At 38.0% G+C, this 23,158-nt stretch overlaps 1 protein-coding gene across 1 annotated transcript; it reads left to right on the plus strand.

The window, feature by feature from the left end:
* The first annotated feature begins 359 nt into the window (after positions 1 to 359).
* On the plus strand, positions 360 to 21,932 carry bbx (bobby sox). Its single transcript, XM_034976832.2, has 4 exons — positions 360 to 490; positions 11,060 to 11,194; positions 12,149 to 12,230; positions 12,309 to 21,932. Exons 2-4 carry the CDS (start codon positions 11,070 to 11,072, stop codon positions 13,671 to 13,673), a joined length of 1,572 nt encoding a protein of 523 aa, XP_034832723.1. The 5' UTR covers positions 360 to 490; positions 11,060 to 11,069; the 3' UTR covers positions 13,674 to 21,932.
* The last annotated feature ends 1,226 nt before the right edge of the window (positions 21,933 to 23,158 follow it).

Consider the following 23,158-nt stretch of genomic DNA (forward strand, 5'->3'; position numbering starts at 1 on the left):
AGTGTACACATATTTCCCGAATTTTCCGCAAGATGGCGGAACTAACTATAAATGTCTAATAAACTTTCAATTTGTCACGCCCAATTCAAATATACCAACAAAACTGTCCTCAACATAATGATTACGCGATATTGTGAAATAGAATGTTATCTCCTCTAATATTGCAACTGTTCTCAATTCATCACATTCGATAAAGTTTTAGTATTTATGTATTTTTTCTCTTCATATTATTATTGCATCAAGAAAATGACATTCGGTGTTTCCAGTCATGTTTCAATTCTTCAATTAATTAATTCAGAATTTCCGTCTCGCTTCCACGTCATCATTGATCGAGAGCGTTGAAAAAGAACAGAAATAGTAGGTCAGTTGTGCTTCAAGTGGAACATTCTTCGTATCAGCTGACAACCAAAGCAAAACAGTCGGTGCGCGACCATCTTGTCAAAACTGGAATCAACATACAACAAATGTATTTTAAAATGTCCTAAATCAAGTAAGTAATGACTTAACGATAGTTTTGTATCAATTCAAGTGTAGTGCACAGGTGATTCCTGTTGTTTTCGCCTCGTTTGCTATACTGTTCGCTCATAAATTCGAGTTTGTGGTGCGTCAAATGACGTCATGTGTATGATACACGTATCGCTGTGAGCCCGTGAGTATTTTCTTTTATTACCTTATTAATTTATTGGTTTGAGGACTTATTAGGGGTAGATTAGTGTCCGGCCGACGTTGGTTTCATTCATGATTCGTGGGGAAACTATGTACGAAGTCGGGAGGAAGCTCCGTATTGTGTGAGAAATTGGCAGCCCATTATGCCCTTGAAAATTATGCAGCAAAAATCACATAGTCGCTAAGCAAATTGAGTTATTAACGTTATAGCATCGCTTTCTATTATGGTTTCTATTCTGATCGTGGGTCTCAAACATGGTTATCAGTCAGGAATTCGCCAGCGAACTCCGCCTGGCAACAAAACATCACGCAGTATACTAAAAATGGAACGCTCTCTGCGCTAGAAAGTATTGTTTTGTATTAAACATTCAATATTATGTTCCCAAACGGTGGTAATATGTGAAAATAACTGTGTACGTGTATAATCGACGCTTAATTAATATTTTAAAAGTGGAACAGTGCTGCTTTTGGTTGTTATATCGTGCCAAATACTCTGGTTTACCAAATCATTTGCATCTATCAAATTTAATTACGAATACAAACTTGTTGTTTTTCTGTTTTCGTACGAGCGTCATGATTACTTGTATTATGTAGAAGTAGGTATACTATATTGTGTTATAGTAGCATCATCTCCCTGGGCGTTAACCACTAAATAGGTATGTTAACATAACTAATTAATGTACCTACCTACCTTGGAAAGTACCTAATAGTATTTTAGTTGCCTATTTCGAATATATATATCAATAAAATTAACGATTGTCGATGGTAGATTGAATCATCTAATAAGTCTATCTACCTACCTACTAGCTAGACGAACAAGTGCGAATGTTTTTATACCTAATACCTACCTACCTATATCTATCGCCTATTAGTATTTTTTTATTCATATCACTGACAATCTAATAATATCAACCTACAACCTGTTAGGTACTCGTACTATTTTAAGCAATGGTTATGTTGGTTTACTAATAAGTAGGTACCTACCTACCTCCCAACTTATTATAGGTATTTCGTTGGCAGTTATCATTGATTGATAAACAAGAACTCGTTTTATTAACAAAACAATTAGGTAAAATTGATAAGTAAAGCTATTTTTAAAGTTCTTTTGCAATGGTAACTTGTTTTGCAACTATTTATAATCTGTATCCATCATGGCGGATACATTTTTTTGGTAACGCGGATAAAATAGCGGACAATTTAATGCGATTGGGATATGGGAATATTTTACAGATGTCATCCGTTAATTACGCATCTATAGCTACCTACCATACTAGGTAGGTACCTACCTACGCGATTTGTATCTCCTTAAACTGACATACATACATGTAGGCATTCCGTGATAAAAACTGGCCAAGTGCGAGTCAGACTCGCGCACCGAGGGTTCCGTACGGCATCGACATTTTGCACGACAAATGAAAAACTATTGAGTATGTATGTGTAAAAATTGATAAAAATCTGTCTTAGAGTCTACAGGAAAAGCCGTTTCATATGATAGGTATCCCACTTGCTATAGTAATCTTACTTTAAAAGTTGAAAATATAATTAGTTATTCACGAACACATTTTAATTTTTTTTACGAAGTAGATATAATCAGTCTATGGATGTAACAAAAATTCACGGTTTGTGGATTTTTTCCTTTACTTGTAGGTACTATAAGACCTACCTATCTGCTAAATTTCATGATTCTAGGTCAACAGGAAGTACCTAGGTACCCTATAGGTTTTCTTGATAGACACGACTGACGAAGTAGTAGGTATGGATAACTTTGATTACCCACTTAATCAAAGGAAAAGGTGACTGACTGACTGATCTATCAACGCACAGCTCAAACTACTGGACGGATTGGGCTGAAAGGCGTGCAGATAGCTATTATGACGTAGGCATCTGCTAAGAAAGGATTTTTGAAAATTCAACCCCTAAGGGGTTGAAATTGAATATTTAACCAAATAGGAGTTTGAAATTTGTGTACCTAGTCCACGCGGACGAAGTCGCGTGCATAAGCGAGTTGGAATATAAATTATTATGTAGAACTTTTTAAATTACGTACCTACTTACACGTTATCAAATAGTTAATCTACTATCGCATTTGTTATAATTAAAACCGATAAACTAAACTATATTATGTGGCATTAACTACCATTCAATTTACACTATCAGTACCTACCCTTATTATAAATGCGACAGTGTGTTTATTTGTTGGTTTGTTGGTTTGTCCTTCAATCACGTCGCAGCGGTGCAACGGATTAACGTGATTTTTTGCATGGGTATAGATAAAGACCTGCTTTTTATCTATATTACCACTAACGGAATTTCACGCGAACGACGTCGCGAACATCAGCTGGTAGGTAGGTACCTACTTTCAATAATATACACAAAGGCCATTTGGTAAAAAGGCTAGACAGCTAAGCGTCAGGGGAAATACCAAAGTGACCTAGTAATCTAATGAAATCTGTTTGAGCGCCTCCTTACGCCGTCGGTCGGCCATACACGATAAGTTTACCGGTCAAGTTCGCAGCGGACTTGAAGGCGTCCAGTCAAAGTCCTCCCACTGCTAAACATGCAGGAAGAAGCAGCCACCAGGCAAGCAATACGCACCACCACCACGCAGCACCACACAAATCCCAAACACACTCGACGCAAGTTTCGCCCCGACACCGAAATGTGTCATAGAGGCGCACAATTTGTACCTACTTATCATAAGATATTGCATGCTTAGACATAATTTTGCTGTACCTTTTGTACATAATTAAACTAATAACAAAAAATTATAATAATAAAAAATAATACCTATATATATACAAGTACGTGTGACCAAATATAGGTCTATTAGCTATCTGCATGCACAGCCCGTTCCGTCCAGTGGTTTCAGCTGTGCGTTGATAGATCAGTCAGTCAGCTGTTGTCAGTCATCTTTTCCTTTTATGGCATACTAGCTTATGCTCGCGACTTCGTCCGCGTGGACTACAAAATTTCAAAACCCTATTTCACCCCCTTAGGAGTTGAATTTTCAAAAATCCTTTCTTAGCGGATGCCTACGTCATAATAGCTATCTGCATGCCAAATTTCAGCCCGATCCGTCCAGTAGTTTGAGCTGTGCGTTGATAGATCAGTCAGTCAGTCAGTCAGTCAGTCAGTCAGTCAGTCACCTTTTCCTTTTATTTATGGCATATTTTGGAGAGTGTACTCAGGAGTCAGGAACTCCACAATCTTATTCCTCTTTCACCGTTCTACCACAAAACAGCGAGACGCCATGAACGTTGGGCTGGTTGGGCCGTTGGCATCTGTATGTGGTCGACATCCAATCTCCAATCCTATCGTATATGAAACGTTTTTTCTCAAAGTTTCTGCACGAACCGCTAAAGTTTAGAACGCGTCCATGTTCCCTGCAAGTTGCAACGACCAACGTATAACTTAAGTACCTTCAAGGCAAGAGTGAATAGGCCTCTTCTAGGCAACCGTGTTCCTACTTAGACCTTATCATTGCTTTTTATTAAGGCTGCAATAAACAAAAATCTCCCTGGCACCGTACTGAGAGGGCTTTAAATGTAGCATGCTGGGCATTTTATTAATTTTCATAGCTTCTCTGTTGATTTGCCCGCTATAAGAAAATGAAGCAATTCTATTGGTGGGTTTGACAATGGTTTCACACGTACATCTTTCGCTACGCATCCTAGCACAGCCGCCACCTTCGTCTGGTAATACCAACTTGTTTGACGACCTTCAAAATTCGATCATTGTATTCATAACGTCAAAAACCTGTTCTCGGTCGTTGCATTGGTGTTTTTAGAGTTCCGTACCTCAAAAGGAAAAACGGAACCCTTATAGGATCACTTCGTTGTGTCTGTCTGTCAAGAAACTTACAGGGTACTTCTCATTGACCTTGCATCATGACATTTGGCAGGTAGGTAGGTCTTATAGCAGACATTTAGGGGAAAAATCTGAAAATCGTGAATTTGTGGTTACATCATTAAAAAAAATTAAAATGTGTTCATGAACAAATAATTAGTGTTTTCAACTTTCAAATTAAGATTACTATAACAAGTGGGGTTATCATATGAAAGGGCTCTACCTATACATTCTAATTATTATTAATTTTGTGCATAATAGTTTTTGATTTATTGTGCAAAATGTCGAAAAAATACAATTAGTATGGCACCCTCGGTGCGCGAGTCTGACTCGCACTTGGCCGGTTTCTAATTATACCTAGTAGAATCATACTCAGTGTCGCTAATGTGAGCTAATTGCGATTTGCGGGCGTCTTGCGAACAAATAAACAAAAACGCTAATGTATATATGTACCTACATATAGGTACATTATGTGTTATGTACAATTTTAATATGGGTACCTTCAAGTCGAGAGAGTTGATCATTATGATGATGTTGATCTCTTTCAGATAACTCGTTCCTGGAGTTCCCTAGTACAATAAATCACCGATTTCTTCGGGTGCCTCTCCAACTTACGAAGAAAGAACACGGTTCTCCTCTCAGAATGAGAAGGGTTTAGGCGTAGTCTGACTTCAATGCAGACTTCACACACCTTATGAACCACCAGAACATTATGGAGAACTCTCAGGCATGCAGGTTTCCTCACGATGTTTTCCTTCACCGTTAAAGCAAGTGATATTTAATTAATTAAAACGCACATAACTCCGAAAAGTTAGAGATGCTTGCCCGGGATCGAACCGCCGACCTCCGATTAGAAAGCGGACGTCCTAACCACTAGGCTATCACAGCTTTACAGCAGCAAAAAACAAGTGCCTAAGTATAAACATGCATATTTCTACTCAATCTGTTACGAATAACATATTATACGTATACCAACCACACATTCGATAACCGTCTAACCAGTTTCCTCTACTGATAACAAAAACAACGAAAGCTTATTAATTTATTATGTTCAAATTTAACTGTTCACTTTTAATCTATGATTTAATAAGTACTAGTTAATACTCCATACTAATATTATAAATGCGAAAGTGTGTCTGTTTGTATGCATGCAAGCTTTTCACGGCTCATCCGTATAACCTATTTCGACGCCTGGTAAAGAGAGAGCTTGCATCGCTGCACGCAGCAGTGCTGCCGCAACAGTGCTGTCACCAGCTGTCACAGTACTGTCGCGGCACTACTGGTCCCCATACAATCTCTATAAGCTTATATGAGACCAGTAGTGCCACGACAGCACTGTTGCGGCAGCACTGCTACGTGCAGCGTGGCGGAATCATACCTTTAGAGTTTGTTCTACACGCTAGCCCAGCGTTTCCCATTTGCCGGGTCGCGACCCAGTACCGGGCCATCAAAATAAAATCCCGGGTCGCAACATTCCCGCATTGTTTTAAAAATATTACCAAATATCGATAATATTATCTCTTTCTATAAAAATGAATCGCTGAATGTGTTGCTGATCGCAAATCTCACACAGCTGAACAGTTGAACCGATTTCGCTAACTTTTTTTCATAATATCCCTTGAAGTACGGTACGGGGATGGTTCTTACGGAGAGAATTTTTTTTAAAAAAATCCTGAAAAAGAATCGACTGTTATGCGGTACGAAGTTCGCCGGGGTACCTAATGGAACCAGCTTGGGAAGTGTTAAGTGGGTCACGAAGGGGCAATGTGAAAATTACCGGGCCATGGCAGAACAATGTTTGGGAAACACTGCGCTAGCCGCCTCGCAGGACGCACCCGCTCCCGCCTGGGTCACAGACTCAGGGTTAGCGCGAACATGTGGGATGATAAGATTGCCGCCGCGAATCATTTGCCGAATCCAGATAGTGGAGCCGATCCATTTGTGAATACCAAACAGAGTGTATGTGTTCAGGACAAAACAAACAAAACAAAAAGCGGAACGACCTTCTGGCGTGTTTTTGCGCGCCTGCTCGGCAACTGCCACACAGGCTGGTTTCACAGCGCCAACAACCTTGGCATCGACATCGTCTTGGCGTGACCTTAACGGCAGTCGCATACGTTATACAGTTTTGGTTTTACCTCTAGCCTATCGGATTTAGGACCTACCTGAGGTAGACCTTAGCCTTAAGGTGGAAGACACGGTCTGCCCGAGAAATTCAAATTTAATTTGGTTTTTCACAATTTGTAAACTAATACGACAAAGTAGGCTTATGGCATTCAATTCATTCAATGTCCAGTTTAAGAAATTAGTTAAAATAATGAGTTTGACGTGAGTTACTTACAAATTAGTCATTATCTTGACTAATTTCTTTAAACTGGACACTTTCAAGTAAAGATTTTTATATAAACCTGTGAAGATGATATTGCTAGGGTCGAAATTTGAATGCCATAAGTCTACTTTGTCGCATTAATTTACAAATTGTCAAAAACCAATTGAATTTGAATTTCGCGGGCAGACCCGTGTCTTGGGCGTTAAAGCTCCTATTGAAAAATTGAGAGAAAACTAATTATTAATTATTATTAATTAATTATTTTAGGTTTATGCCGTTGTTTAACGACATCACTACCCTGTTTGTTGATTTGTCCTTCAATCACGTCGCAACGGATTGGCGTGATTTTTTGCATGGGTATAGTCAAAGACCTGTAGAGTGACATAGGCTACTTTTTATCCCGGAAAATTTACGAGTTCCCACGAGATTTTCAAAAACCTAAATAAATCCCGTGATGAGCTTACATCCCGGGGAAGGACATACTTTTTATGTCCTTTTCCGGGACGTAAGCTAACTCTGTACTGAATTTCATCATAATCGGTTGAACTGTTGGGTCGTGAAAAGCTAGCAGACAGATAGACAGACACACTTTCGCATTTAGAATATTAGTATGGAAGTATGGATATAAAATTTTAGGCCGTAAAATTCCTCCTTGGCCCAAATATTTGTCTTTACCTTTGATTATTTATTTATGTATCGGATAATATAGTGACATTGCGCAAGGGAGGTCCCGGGTTCGATTCCTGGCAGGGGTTTGGAATTTTATAATTTCTAAATTTCTGGTCTGGTCTTGTGGGAGGCTTCGGCCGTGGCTAGTTACCACCCTACTAAAAACTGCCATACTCCTTCCAGGTTAGCCCGCTATCATCTTAGACTGCATCATCACTTACTACCAGGTGAGATTGCAGTCAAGGGCTAACTTGTATGTGAATAAAAAAATAAAAAAATAAAAAAAAAACTGATGCCGTCGTGCAAGGTCGTCGTCAATACAAAGATGATCAAATTACGGCCGCCATTTCAACCATTCACCATTAAGGTAGTTTGAAACACACGCGATTGTAATAATTATGGAGTTAAAGTGCTTTAGTGAAAACTTAACTTTTCATAATTTATCACCTAACAACATGAAATGTAAGAAATGTAATATTCTAGACTTTTTTTTAAATAGAGATAGCGAGCAAACGAGCAGGTGGGTCGGGTCACCTGATGTTAAGTGATTACCACCGCCCATGAACATTTGCAGCACCAGAGGAACTGCCGATGCGTTGCCGGCCTTTTAAGAGTTTGTTGGTCCGCCCCTTGAATAACCCCTTGTTGTAATCTAGTGCGAACACCGCGATGGGAGTTGGTTCCACAGTTTGCATGTGCGTGGAAAGAAGAATCTGGCACAACGGACGGTCGAATTGCACCAGACACCCAGGTGGTGAGGGTGAAATTGCTTACGGTGGCGCGCGGTGCGGTTGTAGAAAAAGGAGGGTGGAATGAGGTCAAAAAGCTCTTCAGAGCACGCCCCATTATAAAGGATAGAACACGCATAAAGAGCATATAAAATTCCTCCCTGGCCCAAATATTTGTCTTTGCCTTTGATTATTTATTTATGTATTGGATAATATAGTGACAAATTGCGCAATTCTGATGCCGTCGTGCAAGGTCGTCGTCAATACAAAGGTGATCAAATTACGGCCGCCATTTCAACCATTTACCATAAGGTAGTTTGAAACACACGCCATTGAAATAATAGTGGAGTTAAAGTGCCTCAGTGCAAACTTAATATTATAAATGCGAAAGTGTGTCTGTCTGTCTACGGTAAGTAGGTACGTACGGAGTATGGATGTATAGTATTAGAAAAAGTACAAAAGGCCTTCCTAAGATACCTGTATAAACGTTGCTATGGATATTACGCTTTCCTATATCCAACCAAATTTCTGTTAGGTTGCTTAGGTTTGAACTCCCTGGAGGTCAGACGCATTTGCGATCAACTGAAAATTATGTGTCAAATTTTGCGAGGAGATGTTAATGCTCCAGAACTTCATGACCAACTGTGTCGCATACGTGTCCCTGAATCCAACAGTAATCTTCGTCCACGAAAAAATAAACTTTTCGTGGTCCCACATCATCGCACTGTTGCTAGATCTATGTCACCTATACCCCGTTCATTAGCATCGTTCAACGCGCTTTTGGACAATAATGCTCAATGGGACCCATTTAATGATGGGTCTATAATACTGGTTCGGGAGTTACTGAAGTACGCTGAGAGCATTACATGAATATGTCATTCAATGTTCTCAGCGTACATATTCAAAATCCTTTGATTTTTTATCGTTTTGTATTTTATGTCTTTTTTCTTGTACCTTTATTTGTATTTAAATTTATTATTAATTATCTAGTTAGTGTAAGTGGCACTGCCGTTCTAATAAGATGTAAAAAATAAAAAATAAATAAATAATAGTACGCGCCATCTCGACCTGTCGCGGACTATACACAGTTCGGCCTTGAATGAAAGACAAAGTGTGCCGAGGCTGCTGGGGCGACGGCCCTCGAAAGTGAAAACTGCGCGCGCTTCGGGACGCACCTTCCGCGCCGACCGGTTGCCGGAACTATAATGCACGCGCCATTTTGACTTTATGTATCAAAGCCAATCAAAAAATCACGTCGATCCGTTGCTCCATTGCGACGTGATTGAAGGACAAACCAACAAACAAACACACTTTCGAATTTATAATAGGGCTAGTGATGCCATAACTTACTTCGGTAAAATGGTCAATGTGTAAGTGTAAAACCTTGTAGGAAGACTTCGACCCCAATATCGGAGGAAGCATGGAAAAAAAACCCCATTGAGCTATGTCGGTTACTCTTACAGCTTGAACTGCTTAAACTTTTCTTACATACATGGCTTTACTTGCCATGTAATGCCATGGCTATATTTTGCAAGCTAGATAAAGTTTGACTAAGCATTATTATCTACTTCGACATAAACAATGAACTTGAATAATCCTGAGCCTCAATGCATCCGCTGACAATGTACACAGCGTGCCATCGACCCTGTTATCACGGCTTATCAGGCTATCACGTGATAATACTCACATCACATGGACTTGGCAAAGAAAATTATCATTGATAACTGTCAAACTAATCAGTACCCTTATTATAAATGCGAAAATGTTTTGCATGGGTATAGTTTAAGCCCTGAAAAACCATAGGAGCCATAGGCTACTTTTTATCCCGGAAAATCAAAGAGTTCCCAGGACAGGATTCGAGCTCGCAGCGAGCGAGCAGAGAAAAGCTCAATGGGTTGCGAAGCTGAAGTGGCAATGGGATAATAAGTAATATGAAAAACCGATAACTGGGTTCCCAAGGTGCTAAAATGAATGGATTCAGGCGGCACAAGACCGTGTTATGAAGTTATGTCCAGCAGTGGGCGTCTATCGCTTGATTATGATGATGAATCACCCTGAAACCCGACTCCACGTGTTCTTGTCTTTAATTTACCCTATTGTCCCTAATATACCCCTAGATTATTTTAGTAAATATTGTCGGAGATACATGTGTAAAACGTTATTTATGTTTGTGTCAACACATCCTTTGGAAAGCACACAAAGGCGCTTCACAGACAGCAAATGACTGATATAGGTGATGATAAAACTGATAGGTCTGATACGGATGTCTTATTGCCGATATTTTATCAGAAATGCATTCGATATGTATAGTACGCGACAGGTCGATATGGCAATCGGGGTTGGGACTGCCCACACCGGCACAGCCCCGCGCTAGCCCGGTGCGGGCGAGCGCGCGTGACGTGCGGGTGTGCGGGGTGTCCCACCGTCTCATAGCCCGATTGTCATCTCGACCTGTCGCGTCCTATAGCTACTTATGGTAGGCTTTTATACTAATCGATATGCGACTAGCGCAGGCACATACATACAGGGTGTAATTAGAACGCTGGCAAAAACGAAGACAGGTGATAGTACTGCTATGATACCACAAAAACGCGAAAAAAAATATTATATTAAAAAAAAATTACGATATATTGCAACTTAAACATCTGACTGACGCTAGATGTCAAGGAACGTTGCGTAAGTAGGCCACTCGGAGTCAATGCCGCGTCGTAAGCAGGCGACCTTTGCTAGACTGGGTGATCTATCCCAGCAACTTCCCAAAATTCCTGATGACAAGCTAGTATTCTCAACTTTAACTCTTCCATCTCTTTCTTCCTTACAGATAATAAAGAATGCACGAGCAGGACGGCGACGGCGAGCCGGCGCACCACGCGCGTCGGCCCATGAACGCCTTCCTCATATTCTGCAAGCGACACCGCAGTGTCGTGCGCAACAAATACCCCAACTTGGAGAACAGGTGACTATCTGTCTCTCTCTCTTCTTCATAGAAACTGAAGAATATGCGAGCAGGATGGTCACAGGGAGCTGCCAGGACCTGACTGTCTAGGATTGGAGAACATAAAAGGGCATGAACGACTTACTAAACAAAAACAGCAGAATAATGCAGAATGATTCATAACAAAAACAATGCGCTCACTGCGCTCGCGTTGTTTTTTTAAAGGCACCATCAATTTAGGTACATAATAATTGTCATAAAAATTCACAACTTTCTTTTCATGTACGTACTGGAGGCGCCCTTTTGAGGATGATAAAAATTATTGTCCGTTTACTCACGGAATTTAGTGAAGCAGCAAGTTTCATACCTTTCTATCTTTGGCTACAGCCATGACGAAAGCACATCTTTAGAATCAAAAATCGCGCTTGCTTCGCTCGCAATATAAAGCCTGCCCACATACCTTTGCTCCGGTGAATTTAAAAAAGTTTGGGATTAATGATAATGAGTTAAGGACCCTAAATACCTAAGTTATAGCTACATAGATAAGAAAGGAATCTTATCTTAAAGGTTGTCAAGAACTGGTTACCTAATTGCAAAGCCATTACAGACTTAAAAATTCGGATACCTACTGCGTTTGAATCTGATGACTAATGACAGTAAAATCATCTAAAACCTTCGTAAAACATTAGTTATTAAAAATAATACGCAACATAATAATTATTAGGTACATCCTCTTTCACAGATTAATAATTATTATTCCTTTGTCCATAATCACTATTAGTATATTATAAATGCGAAAGTGTCTGTATGTGTTATTTTTCAAGGCCCATCTGTCCAACCGAATTCAATGAAAGTCACAGCCAAATCAAAGAGTTCTTACACAGATTTTTTTAAACTTAAATATAGTTAGTACCTATGGATTCCTGTGGTGTTTAGCTTTGTAATAAAAAAAAAAAAAAAAATTGTGACTTGCAGATCTATAACAAAAATACTCGGCGAGTGGTGGGCCAACTTGGACAAGGAAGAGAAAGCTTGCTACACAGGTCTTGCTAAACAGGTAGCGTATTTGCATAATATTTATTTTAAACGTTATACGTTGCCTATTATATGTTTTGATAATAATGTTTTATTTCAGTACAAAGACGCGTTCTTCAGCGCTAACCCCGACTTCAAATGGTACAAGTTGCCCGCGCCGCCTCTCCGCACACTCTCCTCTCGCCCGAGAGACGTCTCCGACAAACTCGACTCCTCCAACGAATACCACGAGAGCGAACTAGAAAAGACAAACAACAACTCTACCAAACACGATTACAACAAAAAACTGATCGATAATGACGCCGAAGCCGATCCCAAGCCTTTATCCATGTTCACGCCGGGCAAACTGGCCGACGAAGCTCAAATGGGAAGCCTGAGCAGCCTCCTAGCTACCAAGACTGAAGTGCAAACTCCAAACCCTTACTACTCCCCTCCCGCTTACAAATTCACCGCGATCTCAACCCCAATCGAATACAGATCTCATAACCTCATACAGAAACCCAATAACGAACATAGCATAAGCGAGCTCCAGAACGCTCTCTCGGAGACGACCAAAATGTTCGAGGAAGACTTCGACGAACAGTATCATTACGGCGATCAGTTCACGAACCAAGATGTGATAGACCAAATAGTTGATAAGCGATATTCTAACGACGAAGGGTACCAGAGGAACTGGTCGGACGACGAGAGGAATAGGTCCGGGAGGACGTGTAAAGGGAAAAGGTACCAGGAGTTCATGGCTGTCGGGGGACTGATAGTGAATAAGAGGCAGAGGAGAGATTGTCCCGAGCGGTTGTCGGACGAGGGATACAGCGCCTCGTGCAGCTGCGACCCTGGCTCCTCGCGCGAGGAATCAACGGTCACAGACGACTCTATTACTAAAACCGATTACGTCGATACGTCCTCCGAAATCGAAACAAAAATGGAGCAAATTGACTCCCCCGAACCAGACAATAATTCAAACAAAACATTCAAGGCTGCCGACTTCGACCTTGACGCTAAAATTAAAGCGCTACCCTCCCTTAGCTTAGAGAAGTTCCAGCAAAGAAAACGTGAAAACAAGCGCAAGAAAAAGACTGTCCACATAAAGCCGAAGGCGGTCGAACCGACGCAGATCATAAATTCCGTGCCACGTCACATGACGGACGAGAGGCGGGAAATGGCTGAAAGTTGGAGGGAAACCGTCATAGGGAGCCAGAAGAGGAAACCAAGGAAGATTAGTATAACGAGGCTGGAAATCAACAGTATGGTTTCAAGCTCCAATATGAATGGAGGGCAGAAGACCAGCCCAGAGATCAAAATAGCTACAGAAGCTCCCTGCACTGTTGTTCAAAGCATGGACATGTGCAATACTAATGTGGACATGCTAGCCCTGGCCACTTTAGCTGAAGTGGCCTCCAAAACGTCGCGCATAGAAGATATCAAGGAAACGACGGCCAAAGCGAGCGACGCTTCCACGGTATAAAATACCAACAACTAGCCTTAAAAACCAGATATTCCAAAAATTATTTACTTTATAATCAGATAATATTTATATATAGATATATAGATCTACTTTTACATTGTACGCATAAAGATTAATATGATTGTACACTTTTAATTGTAGTTTTTATAAAAAAAATTAGAGATAGAGTTTATTTATATTAATTAATAAATAGTGATAGAGAAAAAAAAACTATATGTATACTTAGGTTGATTTTAATCGTGTAGGCTGCGATAATTTGCTTGTTAGGAATTTAAAAATAAAATTGGTGATAGATAGTTTACGCTAATATTTAAAAAAAAATATCACAGGAATAAAAAAAAGCATAATCGATGTTACGTTTAATATTTTGTATGTAATTGTAATAAAACGAGCTGTAATTTTAAAAAAAATCGCGGTATACAGGATGTCTTTTTTAACAAATTGTCAATTAATGAAAATTGGTTAATATAAGATACCTACTGTATTCCGGCCAATCATCACAACATATTTTTTTTTTTTTTGAAAATGCCAATAATATGTCATACATTTACATAAATTGTATATTTTTAATAACCTCATTATGAATAAAGTTAGTATACCTGAATCGCCTTAACTAGAAAGTTAATCAAACTTAGGACACCACATGCATAGACTGTATTGCATTTTGGAGGTGATTATATTAATTATTATTATAGCTGAAGAGATAGTGGAAAATTTTATGGAAGTGCTTGATAAAAGTTGAAAGCTCACGTGCGTTTACAAAATCAATAACCAAAATAACTTTTAGTCAATTAAACTTTTACAAGTATGTACTATTGAATCGTCAAACGCATCTACCACTGGTACAGTATGGATCTTCTACGTCACTATTTATAAAGAAAATGTATCTGCTAGAGGTAGGTCTCTTTTTCATTTCAGTAGTTAATATTTGAGTTTACATTACGGAAAGTGCCTAGCAAATATAACTGCAGTCCTAAGTTGTTTTGGGTAACTTTTAACTTTGTTTACCCAACAGAGATGACTGAATCACGATAACATACACTGATAGGGCTGATTTGGGTACCGTAGCATTGATAGGAAGTTTTTTTCAGTGTACAACTAAATTTTATAGCCACTGAAATACACAACAGGTCTATTGGTCTGTTTAGTTACGTTTTATGAAATTTACCCTAACCCTATCTACATCGTATCAATAATCGTCTATCAAGACAAACGTATGTAGTGGAAACACGAGTATTTTATAGCCGATTTATTTTTATCAAGCATCTCCTCAAAATTTTCCACGGTCTCTCGGAGCATTATTATTTTGTTTTTAACATTGCTGTGTGCAATCGTAGTTTTATAATATATTTTGATATGTATTGTGATAAAATATCATGAGTGGTTTTTAATTAAATCGGAAACTACGGCTTTATATTTTAGTGCCTCGAGCGTGGATACTATGCATTTCAAATGTCAAAACACCAACGGCATCTTATCTGAAATTCAAACTTATTGCTTTATTTTCCTATTTACTTTTTTCGTAATTTTTATGAATAAGTTAAGTACAGTCAAAGGACAAACGTCGTTTAGCACCTTAATGATCAAATTCACTTGCACTGCACGGCTCGGCTGTGTGCACATTTGTGTGGCGTGATTTTTCATGGAATCGTCATCATCAACAACCAGTGGCGTGCAGGTCATAGAGGCATAAATGCACTGCTTACCCTAGTTATCATAGCTCAATGCATATTTTTCATTATGACCTGTCAGTAAACACATTCCTACCTAACTAATGCTTACCCTGGCTTCAAACACTATGCACGCCACTGTCAACAACAACAACCGATAGACGTCCACTGCTGGACATAGGTCTCTTGTAGGGACTTCCATACGCCACGGTCTTGCGCCGCCTAAATCCAGTGGCTCCCTGCGACTCGTCTGATGTCATGGAATAGTTTTGCGGAATCAAACAAATACAATAAATATAAACCAAGAGTAAACATTTGATGCTAGCAGCTATAAGTTATAATAGCAATAAGTTTGATAGCTACAAGTATTACGAAGTATCACACGTTTTATCTGATCGTCTTAACATTTGAAACGTATAGTATCTTTTGTGAAGATTTTACTCGCTATAGTAAGGCTTGGTCACACACAACGCATGGCGGTAGCGATGGCGACGGAACGCCTCCAACGCGACTAAAAGTTGTAACACTTATTTGTAACATTTTACTCACTTTGAAATAAAGACGATGATGCGCGGCGTGCGTCCTGCGTGATTTGTTTTCAGTACTTATACCAATTACGACGGTACATCCAACATGCCATATCAAACATACTAAGTAAAAGTTGTTATCAAAAAGATTCATCTCTAATTCACTCCCGTCTGCTCGTTCTGGCCATAACTGCAGAAGTTGCACATTGTTCACACATGCATTGTGATGTTCTGTCACGGCTGCCGGCGCGTTTCGTGACTTTCCAGGCCTTTATAAGCATACATTTTGAGATCTCACACGGCATTTTAGCTCTTGTGTCAACTATCATGTCAGAAGTACGTTAATTTAAAGATGAACCGTACTTTTGACACAGCTAAAATGGCAAGTTATTTGTTACAGTTAGATCTCAAAATGTACGCACTATACACTTGAGGTTATAACCGTTAGATTTATCAAAGTATCAAGACCATTGATTGATATTATATATTTGGTATAGAATTAATTGTGAAATATACGGCGATAAATAGTCGTTTGGAGGGCCATAGAAGCCTTTGTAACTATATGTGCGAGTTAAACTTGCGATGTGGCCCTTGTGATAACTTATAAGTAGTGTTAGGGCCCTCACAGACTTTATACTTTTGATCTCACGACAGTTTGGTCTTAATAAAATTAAATCCTACCTTCGAATACGGGAATGCATCTTTAAAACGGTACGAATTATTACGTGCAGTTTTGGTGGTGTGTATAGGTAGACCAGAATCTCATGAAATGAAATTCCAAAGTTAGCAACACTACTCTGTGAATATCCCATGCACATAGTACTCTGTGGTGAGTATAAATAATTCACCCAAATTGTTTACTCATTGAATTCACCACACAGTACTATGTACTCGTACATAGGACATTCACAAAGTACAGTGTTGCTAACTTTGGAATTTCATTTTCGTATTTTTTATGAGATTCTGGTCTAACTATACTGTTAACTGTTTGAACCAGCACAATATCGAGCTGTCTTTAAAATAGTTAAGCTAAGATTTATTATCGTAAAATCTTGACGGTCCCGTCAAAATTTAAGAGGTAGACCAATATCTATAATTTTTCCGGTAACATTTAAATTATTAAATGATTTTTTGACGTTTGTTACATGGCCAAGAATTTGGGTGGCTGTGACAGATTGCGGCCGAACAAGGATGTTGCCAACTAATCAAATCAGCAACTATCAAACGTTAAAATGTGTGCTTAGTATTTAGCTTATATTATTATGAAATAGCGGAATGTGACATCATAATCATTGACGAGCTTTTTATAGATAATGGTCATCAATTTTAAAACTAACAGAAGATGCTGATTTTACATATTGTGGAAGACTATTTAATAATCACTTGCTGAATGTAACTTGCACACCTATTGCTGAATGTAAAAAAATATAATATCTATCGAATACCAGTTTAGTCAGTGCAGTACCGTCACATCCATCAACTTTTCTAAAGTCTACACTACTCGACTAAACTATCGGCCGATTAAAAGTCTGTGGTTTGTGGGAGTCCTTAGTAACCTATCGTTTTTCCACTTGTTTAGTTTACCTATCGATTCTATCACTCGTTAATGTGTCAAACTACCTTCAAAGTCTTTAAAAAATAAAGCGTCTGATTTGCTTTCGTGAACGAAAGCGGGCTTGTCCCAATTAGGTACCTGAATTTTATCGAAAAGTTTTCACGAATTTCACTTTTTAAGAAAATCATTGCATCGTTTTTTATTTATAAAGCCAGGTTTACATGGCGTGTGAGTATGCTGAAACGAGTGCGCTTGGATAAACTATTTCAAAAGAAATTATGTAATTACCTATATTTCCACTATTGGAAAATTCAGTCGTGGCAAGCCATATTCTTCAAGTCAAAGTAAACTGTCTTCTTTTATTGGTCAGCAAGCGTATGAATTTAGAGTGGCCCTAGCCCCTATGGGCCTTGACCAAGGGCTTAGTGCTTTTTTACACACTCACGACCTTGTTGATATTGGCCGACGCGATATTTACCATGACTGTAAAGGTACCTTAAATTAGTATTTATTTTTACTAAGTAATTCTCCTAATTGTATGGATATTTAAATTGTTATGAATTAGAGTGAGCGTGATTCCAAATTGGAGCATCTTCAAATCAATTTGTCTTCAAAGTTGGGGACGCTTTTTAATCAATTTGTGAATTTTTTGGTTCAATTATGAAGTTTTGCTCTCAATGGCAAATCAATCGCCATTTTGTAAATAATGACGTATTTGATGTGCCCATAATAATGTGTCCGCATTTCAATTAAATTCCCGTACAAGCTAACTCGTACGAGCGGGTCTTTCAGAATACTCGCACCATGTCAACGCGGCTTAATTTTTAAACACTTTTTAATTTACACCGTTTGTATAGTTTAGTTACTTAATTAATAATTATTTTGTGGAACAGTGTTTCTCAAATTTTGTTCTTGTTTGTTTTTTTTATTGAATTTTTTAAGGTTTTTGTGATTCTATTATTATAATGTTTCCTACTACATAAAGTTCTTTATTAATCGGTTAATGGTGCGAAGCTTTCATTGCTGGTCTAGTCTAGAATAGTATTTAAAAGGATATATTCAAGTACCTACCTACTGAAATTCGAAAAGTGCACTTATTTAAAGTACGACCAACGTGTGGTCCGTTTTTTGACAGTTTAATCCTACCAAAAACTCTTAGCCTGTCAAATCAGTTTGAATACCTACTTATATAAACCATGATAATAGAACTGATGGGCTTGAATAAAAATTGTTTCATTGAACAACTAGTAGATACGACATAATCCATTGCTAACATAAGCTCTAAAAACTACTAACGACGGATTAAATCCTTCTGACAAATCCGGCTTATCCAAACTGCAAAAAATCCGTTTACTTTCAGCTTGGAAAAGGAAAAACCGATAGTTAAAAAGTATTAAGCTGTCAAAAATCGGATTAGTTTATTATGTTGGCCTCACTGCGAAATTACAAACAATGACACAAGCCATAAAATTACATGCTCATCCAAAGACCAAATGTATTTAGTGTAGGCAAGCTAGGCTGTAGGTATACCATGCATGTAATAATATATTATAAGTGTATCATATTATAATTAATGTTATATTAATATATACTATAGTATTTTATTATACCACGTCCATTATACTGTTTTCTATTTGACAGATTTTCATGTAATAATGATTGTAATGTATAGTGCCCAAACAACAAACAGCATTAACGCGATTGGCTGGCGAATGGTGGGTGCACGTGATTGGTTGATCAGTCGGCGCGAGTGCACGCGATTGGTTAATATGTCCATTATTTCCACCAATTCCCACTACGCTACTTCAGGTCCAAGTTGTTTGCCGGGCACTATAAAATATCACGAATTGTACGCCCCAATAATGAAAAAGTCGTTATTCTTGACAGATTGATACACTATTTATCATCAAGAAATACGATTTTTGACAGGTCTGTTGATGTTATAGAAAATAGTTTTGAATAAGGTATAGATGCTAAAGGTTTGGTATCCCGGTACTGTGGATTGTTATCCTCTTCTTTTAATTACAATCTATTTCGCATTTTGCCGTTTTGTTGAAAGTTACTTTTGGCTCGACGAAATTTTAAATTACATTGTTGATTTTTATATAATTTTATTGATTGTTGCGATGTTATTTTCAAAGCTATTTGTTTGTTTCCTTCGAGACCATCGTTTAGTTATGTCGTACTTTAACTGAATTTGATCATCTAACTTGTTTACTTGTCATACAAAACTTCTTAAAAAATACCTACTTACCTATTTGATTAAAACAAAAACGCATCTATTTTTTTGATAAATTTTTAATAAGTAATCGATTGATTTTAGACTTAATTAAAGGATGGTCTCATTTGAGATTTTCTCAAAAAAGCTGCAAGGCGAAAAATTAAAAATATTAACATTTTTAATAAAAATAATAATGTATGTATTAATCGTCTTATGAATTAGTTTGCCTTGTAGAGAACAGAGCCTTATTTTAAAAGGGATATTAGTATTAAGGTATACGAGGGTTTTAGGGAATATTACGACAAATCTCTGAACCTAAGTTCAAAACCCGGCCGAAAACCAAAACCCAAGAAATATAAGGATTTATTCTATTTTTTTTAACAATAAGGAAGTATTGAGTAGGTGAGAGACTGCTTATTGGCCGAAATGAATGATCAATCTCTGTAGGTACTAGGTAATCTGTCGTTAAGTCATTTAACAATTTTGCTATTTGTCAAAAAGACCATCCAATTTTTGACAAATAATATATCATAGTAACTTATCGTAGGTAGTAGGTACATATTACATTTTACATTAATTTCGTCTGTAAATTGTAACAACTGGTCTAAAGTATCGGCATTATTTTCCTTAAGGAATTTTAAAATAGCACTGCACTAACTGCCGCACTTAGAGTCTTTTAATCGTTACTTAAGGCATTCCTTATAGATACTAATCAATGCCTTAAGTAACGATTAACCGACTCTGAGTGCGGCAGTTAGTGCTTTAATGGCCCTGTCAATTTATGCACTCTATTTTATGTACCGGACTATAATACCAACATTAAGGTATCAGTGAAAGTCTGCACAAAATAAATTGCCATCTACTGTTTTTTATGTTTTATGGTCAAAATATAAATCAGGATCTGAAAACTTATTTGCTACTTTTATGTAAAACCATCTTTCTGGGTACTTGCCAGTTCAGAGATTTGTTCCATTATCTAAAGCCCTGTATACACGACCAAGGGGCCATGCGCTTAAAGGAATTCACATTCAACGCGTATATATACGTACCTATATAAAGTATAAATATATTGAATATAATATACACATTATATAATGTACATACTTTGAAAATGAAATTTTAAAGTGAGCTTTTAAAGTTTTACTTGACACAGACGAAAGGAAAATGATAGACAGCGTACATGCGAACGAAAGTAAAAGTGATGTCTATTGTGTACAAATTTGTATCGTTAAATGAACTGAGGCCCTAATGTTAGTTTTCAATTTAACTAACGTGACCAAATCTGTCATTTAGTATGGATTTGATATCTCTGTTCCATTTTGGCATACCTAATGTTACTCCAGAGCTAGTGGTCATGTTGTTTAGCTTTAAAATTACATTTAACTTTTATTTCGGGCGCGGTTACGATTTTAATGGCATAGTTCTAGTTTCATAAAATAATAGTTTCATCATTTTCCTTTGGTTTGTTATTTAGAAAAAAAAAAACCTAGGGGATGGTTTTGAAAAATATGGTGCTGGCAGATCTGCGTTACTTTAAGGAAGATAGGAAGGTGCCCCGTCGTTGGCGTCCTAATTTGACGGGGACAATATTTATGACAGTCAACTAAATGTAACGATTATGTAACTTTTAAGATTTTAAGAATAGTAATAATTACTTCAGCTGGGGGAAAGATAGACGGAGAACGAGCACTCTTGTTCTGTTAAGTAAAACATGAGCCTGGAAGTTTTAACAGCTCCATAATAACTTATTATATGATATACTTTGTGGTCTGAGCAACTTAGGAACGTTTGTATTGTATATTAAAACCAAAATATCTGATCATGGCAAGGACATCTTGAGAATTGACCATTTATACGAACTGAGTGCTTAGATTGGAAAGGAGACCCGAGCTTTGAATTTTCTAGTACCTAGTCAAATCACGATATTTCAAGTACCTAGCTTTACTCAAATACAGTGATCAATTAGTTTATGTACTGTGCATGAAAATTCTAGGCCAAAGTCGTGTACAGCTACGCAATCGGCTTCTTGGATTGGCTTCATATTATTGTGGTGGTATTTTCTGTCTATCTTTTTCCTTTGATCCGAGTAAGTAACTATAAATATATGGGATATCTTTGTGGTTTGAGAAACACTGGTCTCTTCGTTATAGGGCATAATAAGTCGGCACCCAAAGTGTTAAGTTGACTCCCAAAGTATTTTGTTGAATGTTTTGTTACGAGCGAATGCGACGCTGTTCGATATTATTATATCCTTTTATGTAGTAATAAAGTTTATTCATATTAATACTTGAATGGTTTTATTTATCTACTACTAGATACTTCATCATCATCATGATCTACGCATCACGGCTCACTACAGAGCACGGGTCTCCTCTCATAGAGAATAGTTTTGCCCATTGGTAGACTTCACACACCTTTGAGAACATTATGGAGAACAGGCAGGTTTCCTCACGATTTTTTCCTTCAACGTTATAGCAAGTGATATTTATTTATTACTTAAAACACACAACTACGAAAAGTTAAAGGTGCGTGCCCGGGATCGAACCCCTGACCTCCGATTAGAAGGCGAACGTCCTAACCACTAGTGACTAGGCTATCACAGCTTGCCGTGATTTTGTCCGTACTCCGTGTGGATTTAGTTTATTTGAAAATCCCGTAAGAACTTCCGGGATAAAAAGCAGCCTACGTTCGTCACCGATACTAGCTATCTCTGTGCCTATTTCGTTAAAATCGGTTTTGGCCCTTCGCTCACGCCCGACAATCGGTGACCGATTTTTGTCGGCAAAAAATTCAAAAGATTGCAATATTGAAACTCACACAGACACATTCTACAAAAAGTCTGTCAAAAATTTAAATGCTAAAATGCGGCGAAATTGTCGATCCTACAAAAAGGTCGATGTAGGTACCTACATTTTTTATAGCCGTGTACTGTAACAGACCGCCAGACACACAAGATATAAGTCCCGCAAATTGCTAATGCGCGTGGCTGCCATTTTAGTGACGTCAGCACTAGTCTGAAGTTTCTAGCCGTAGATAGTATAATAAAGTTAGATAAAGGAACGTTTGCCTTCTTATTCACACTAAAAAGAGAACACAGATAAAGTTACTAATGTGATAAACAGAGACGCAGCTAACCTATTTTTTGTCCCTTATCGTGTCACTGGTCTTTTTCAAAAATACATACAAGGAATGCAACTTTAGTTGCAAATCAAACTTTGAGAATTCGTGGCGTAATTGTATTTCTCATTAGTTATTTACTTGTTTTGACATAAAAAACGTTTAATACAAATATTGTTGATCGGTTAATACAAATATTGACTACTAAACAATGGTAATAATTGTCGTGTTATTCATCGTCACGTCGTGCTATCGCTATCTCATACGCGGTAACACAATATCTTTATTACTCTATCTACGTTTCGAGCTGATGCATAGGTGATGGCTTATGGTATATTTTTATGTCGGCTGACGTCATTTCGATGTTAATGAGACATGGTTTTAGCGCAATAGCA

The sequence above is a fragment of the Maniola hyperantus genome, chromosome 16, assembly GCF_902806685.2.
Source record: "Maniola hyperantus chromosome 16, iAphHyp1.2, whole genome shotgun sequence".
NCBI classification, from domain to species: Eukaryota; Metazoa; Arthropoda; class Insecta; order Lepidoptera; family Nymphalidae; genus Maniola; species Maniola hyperantus.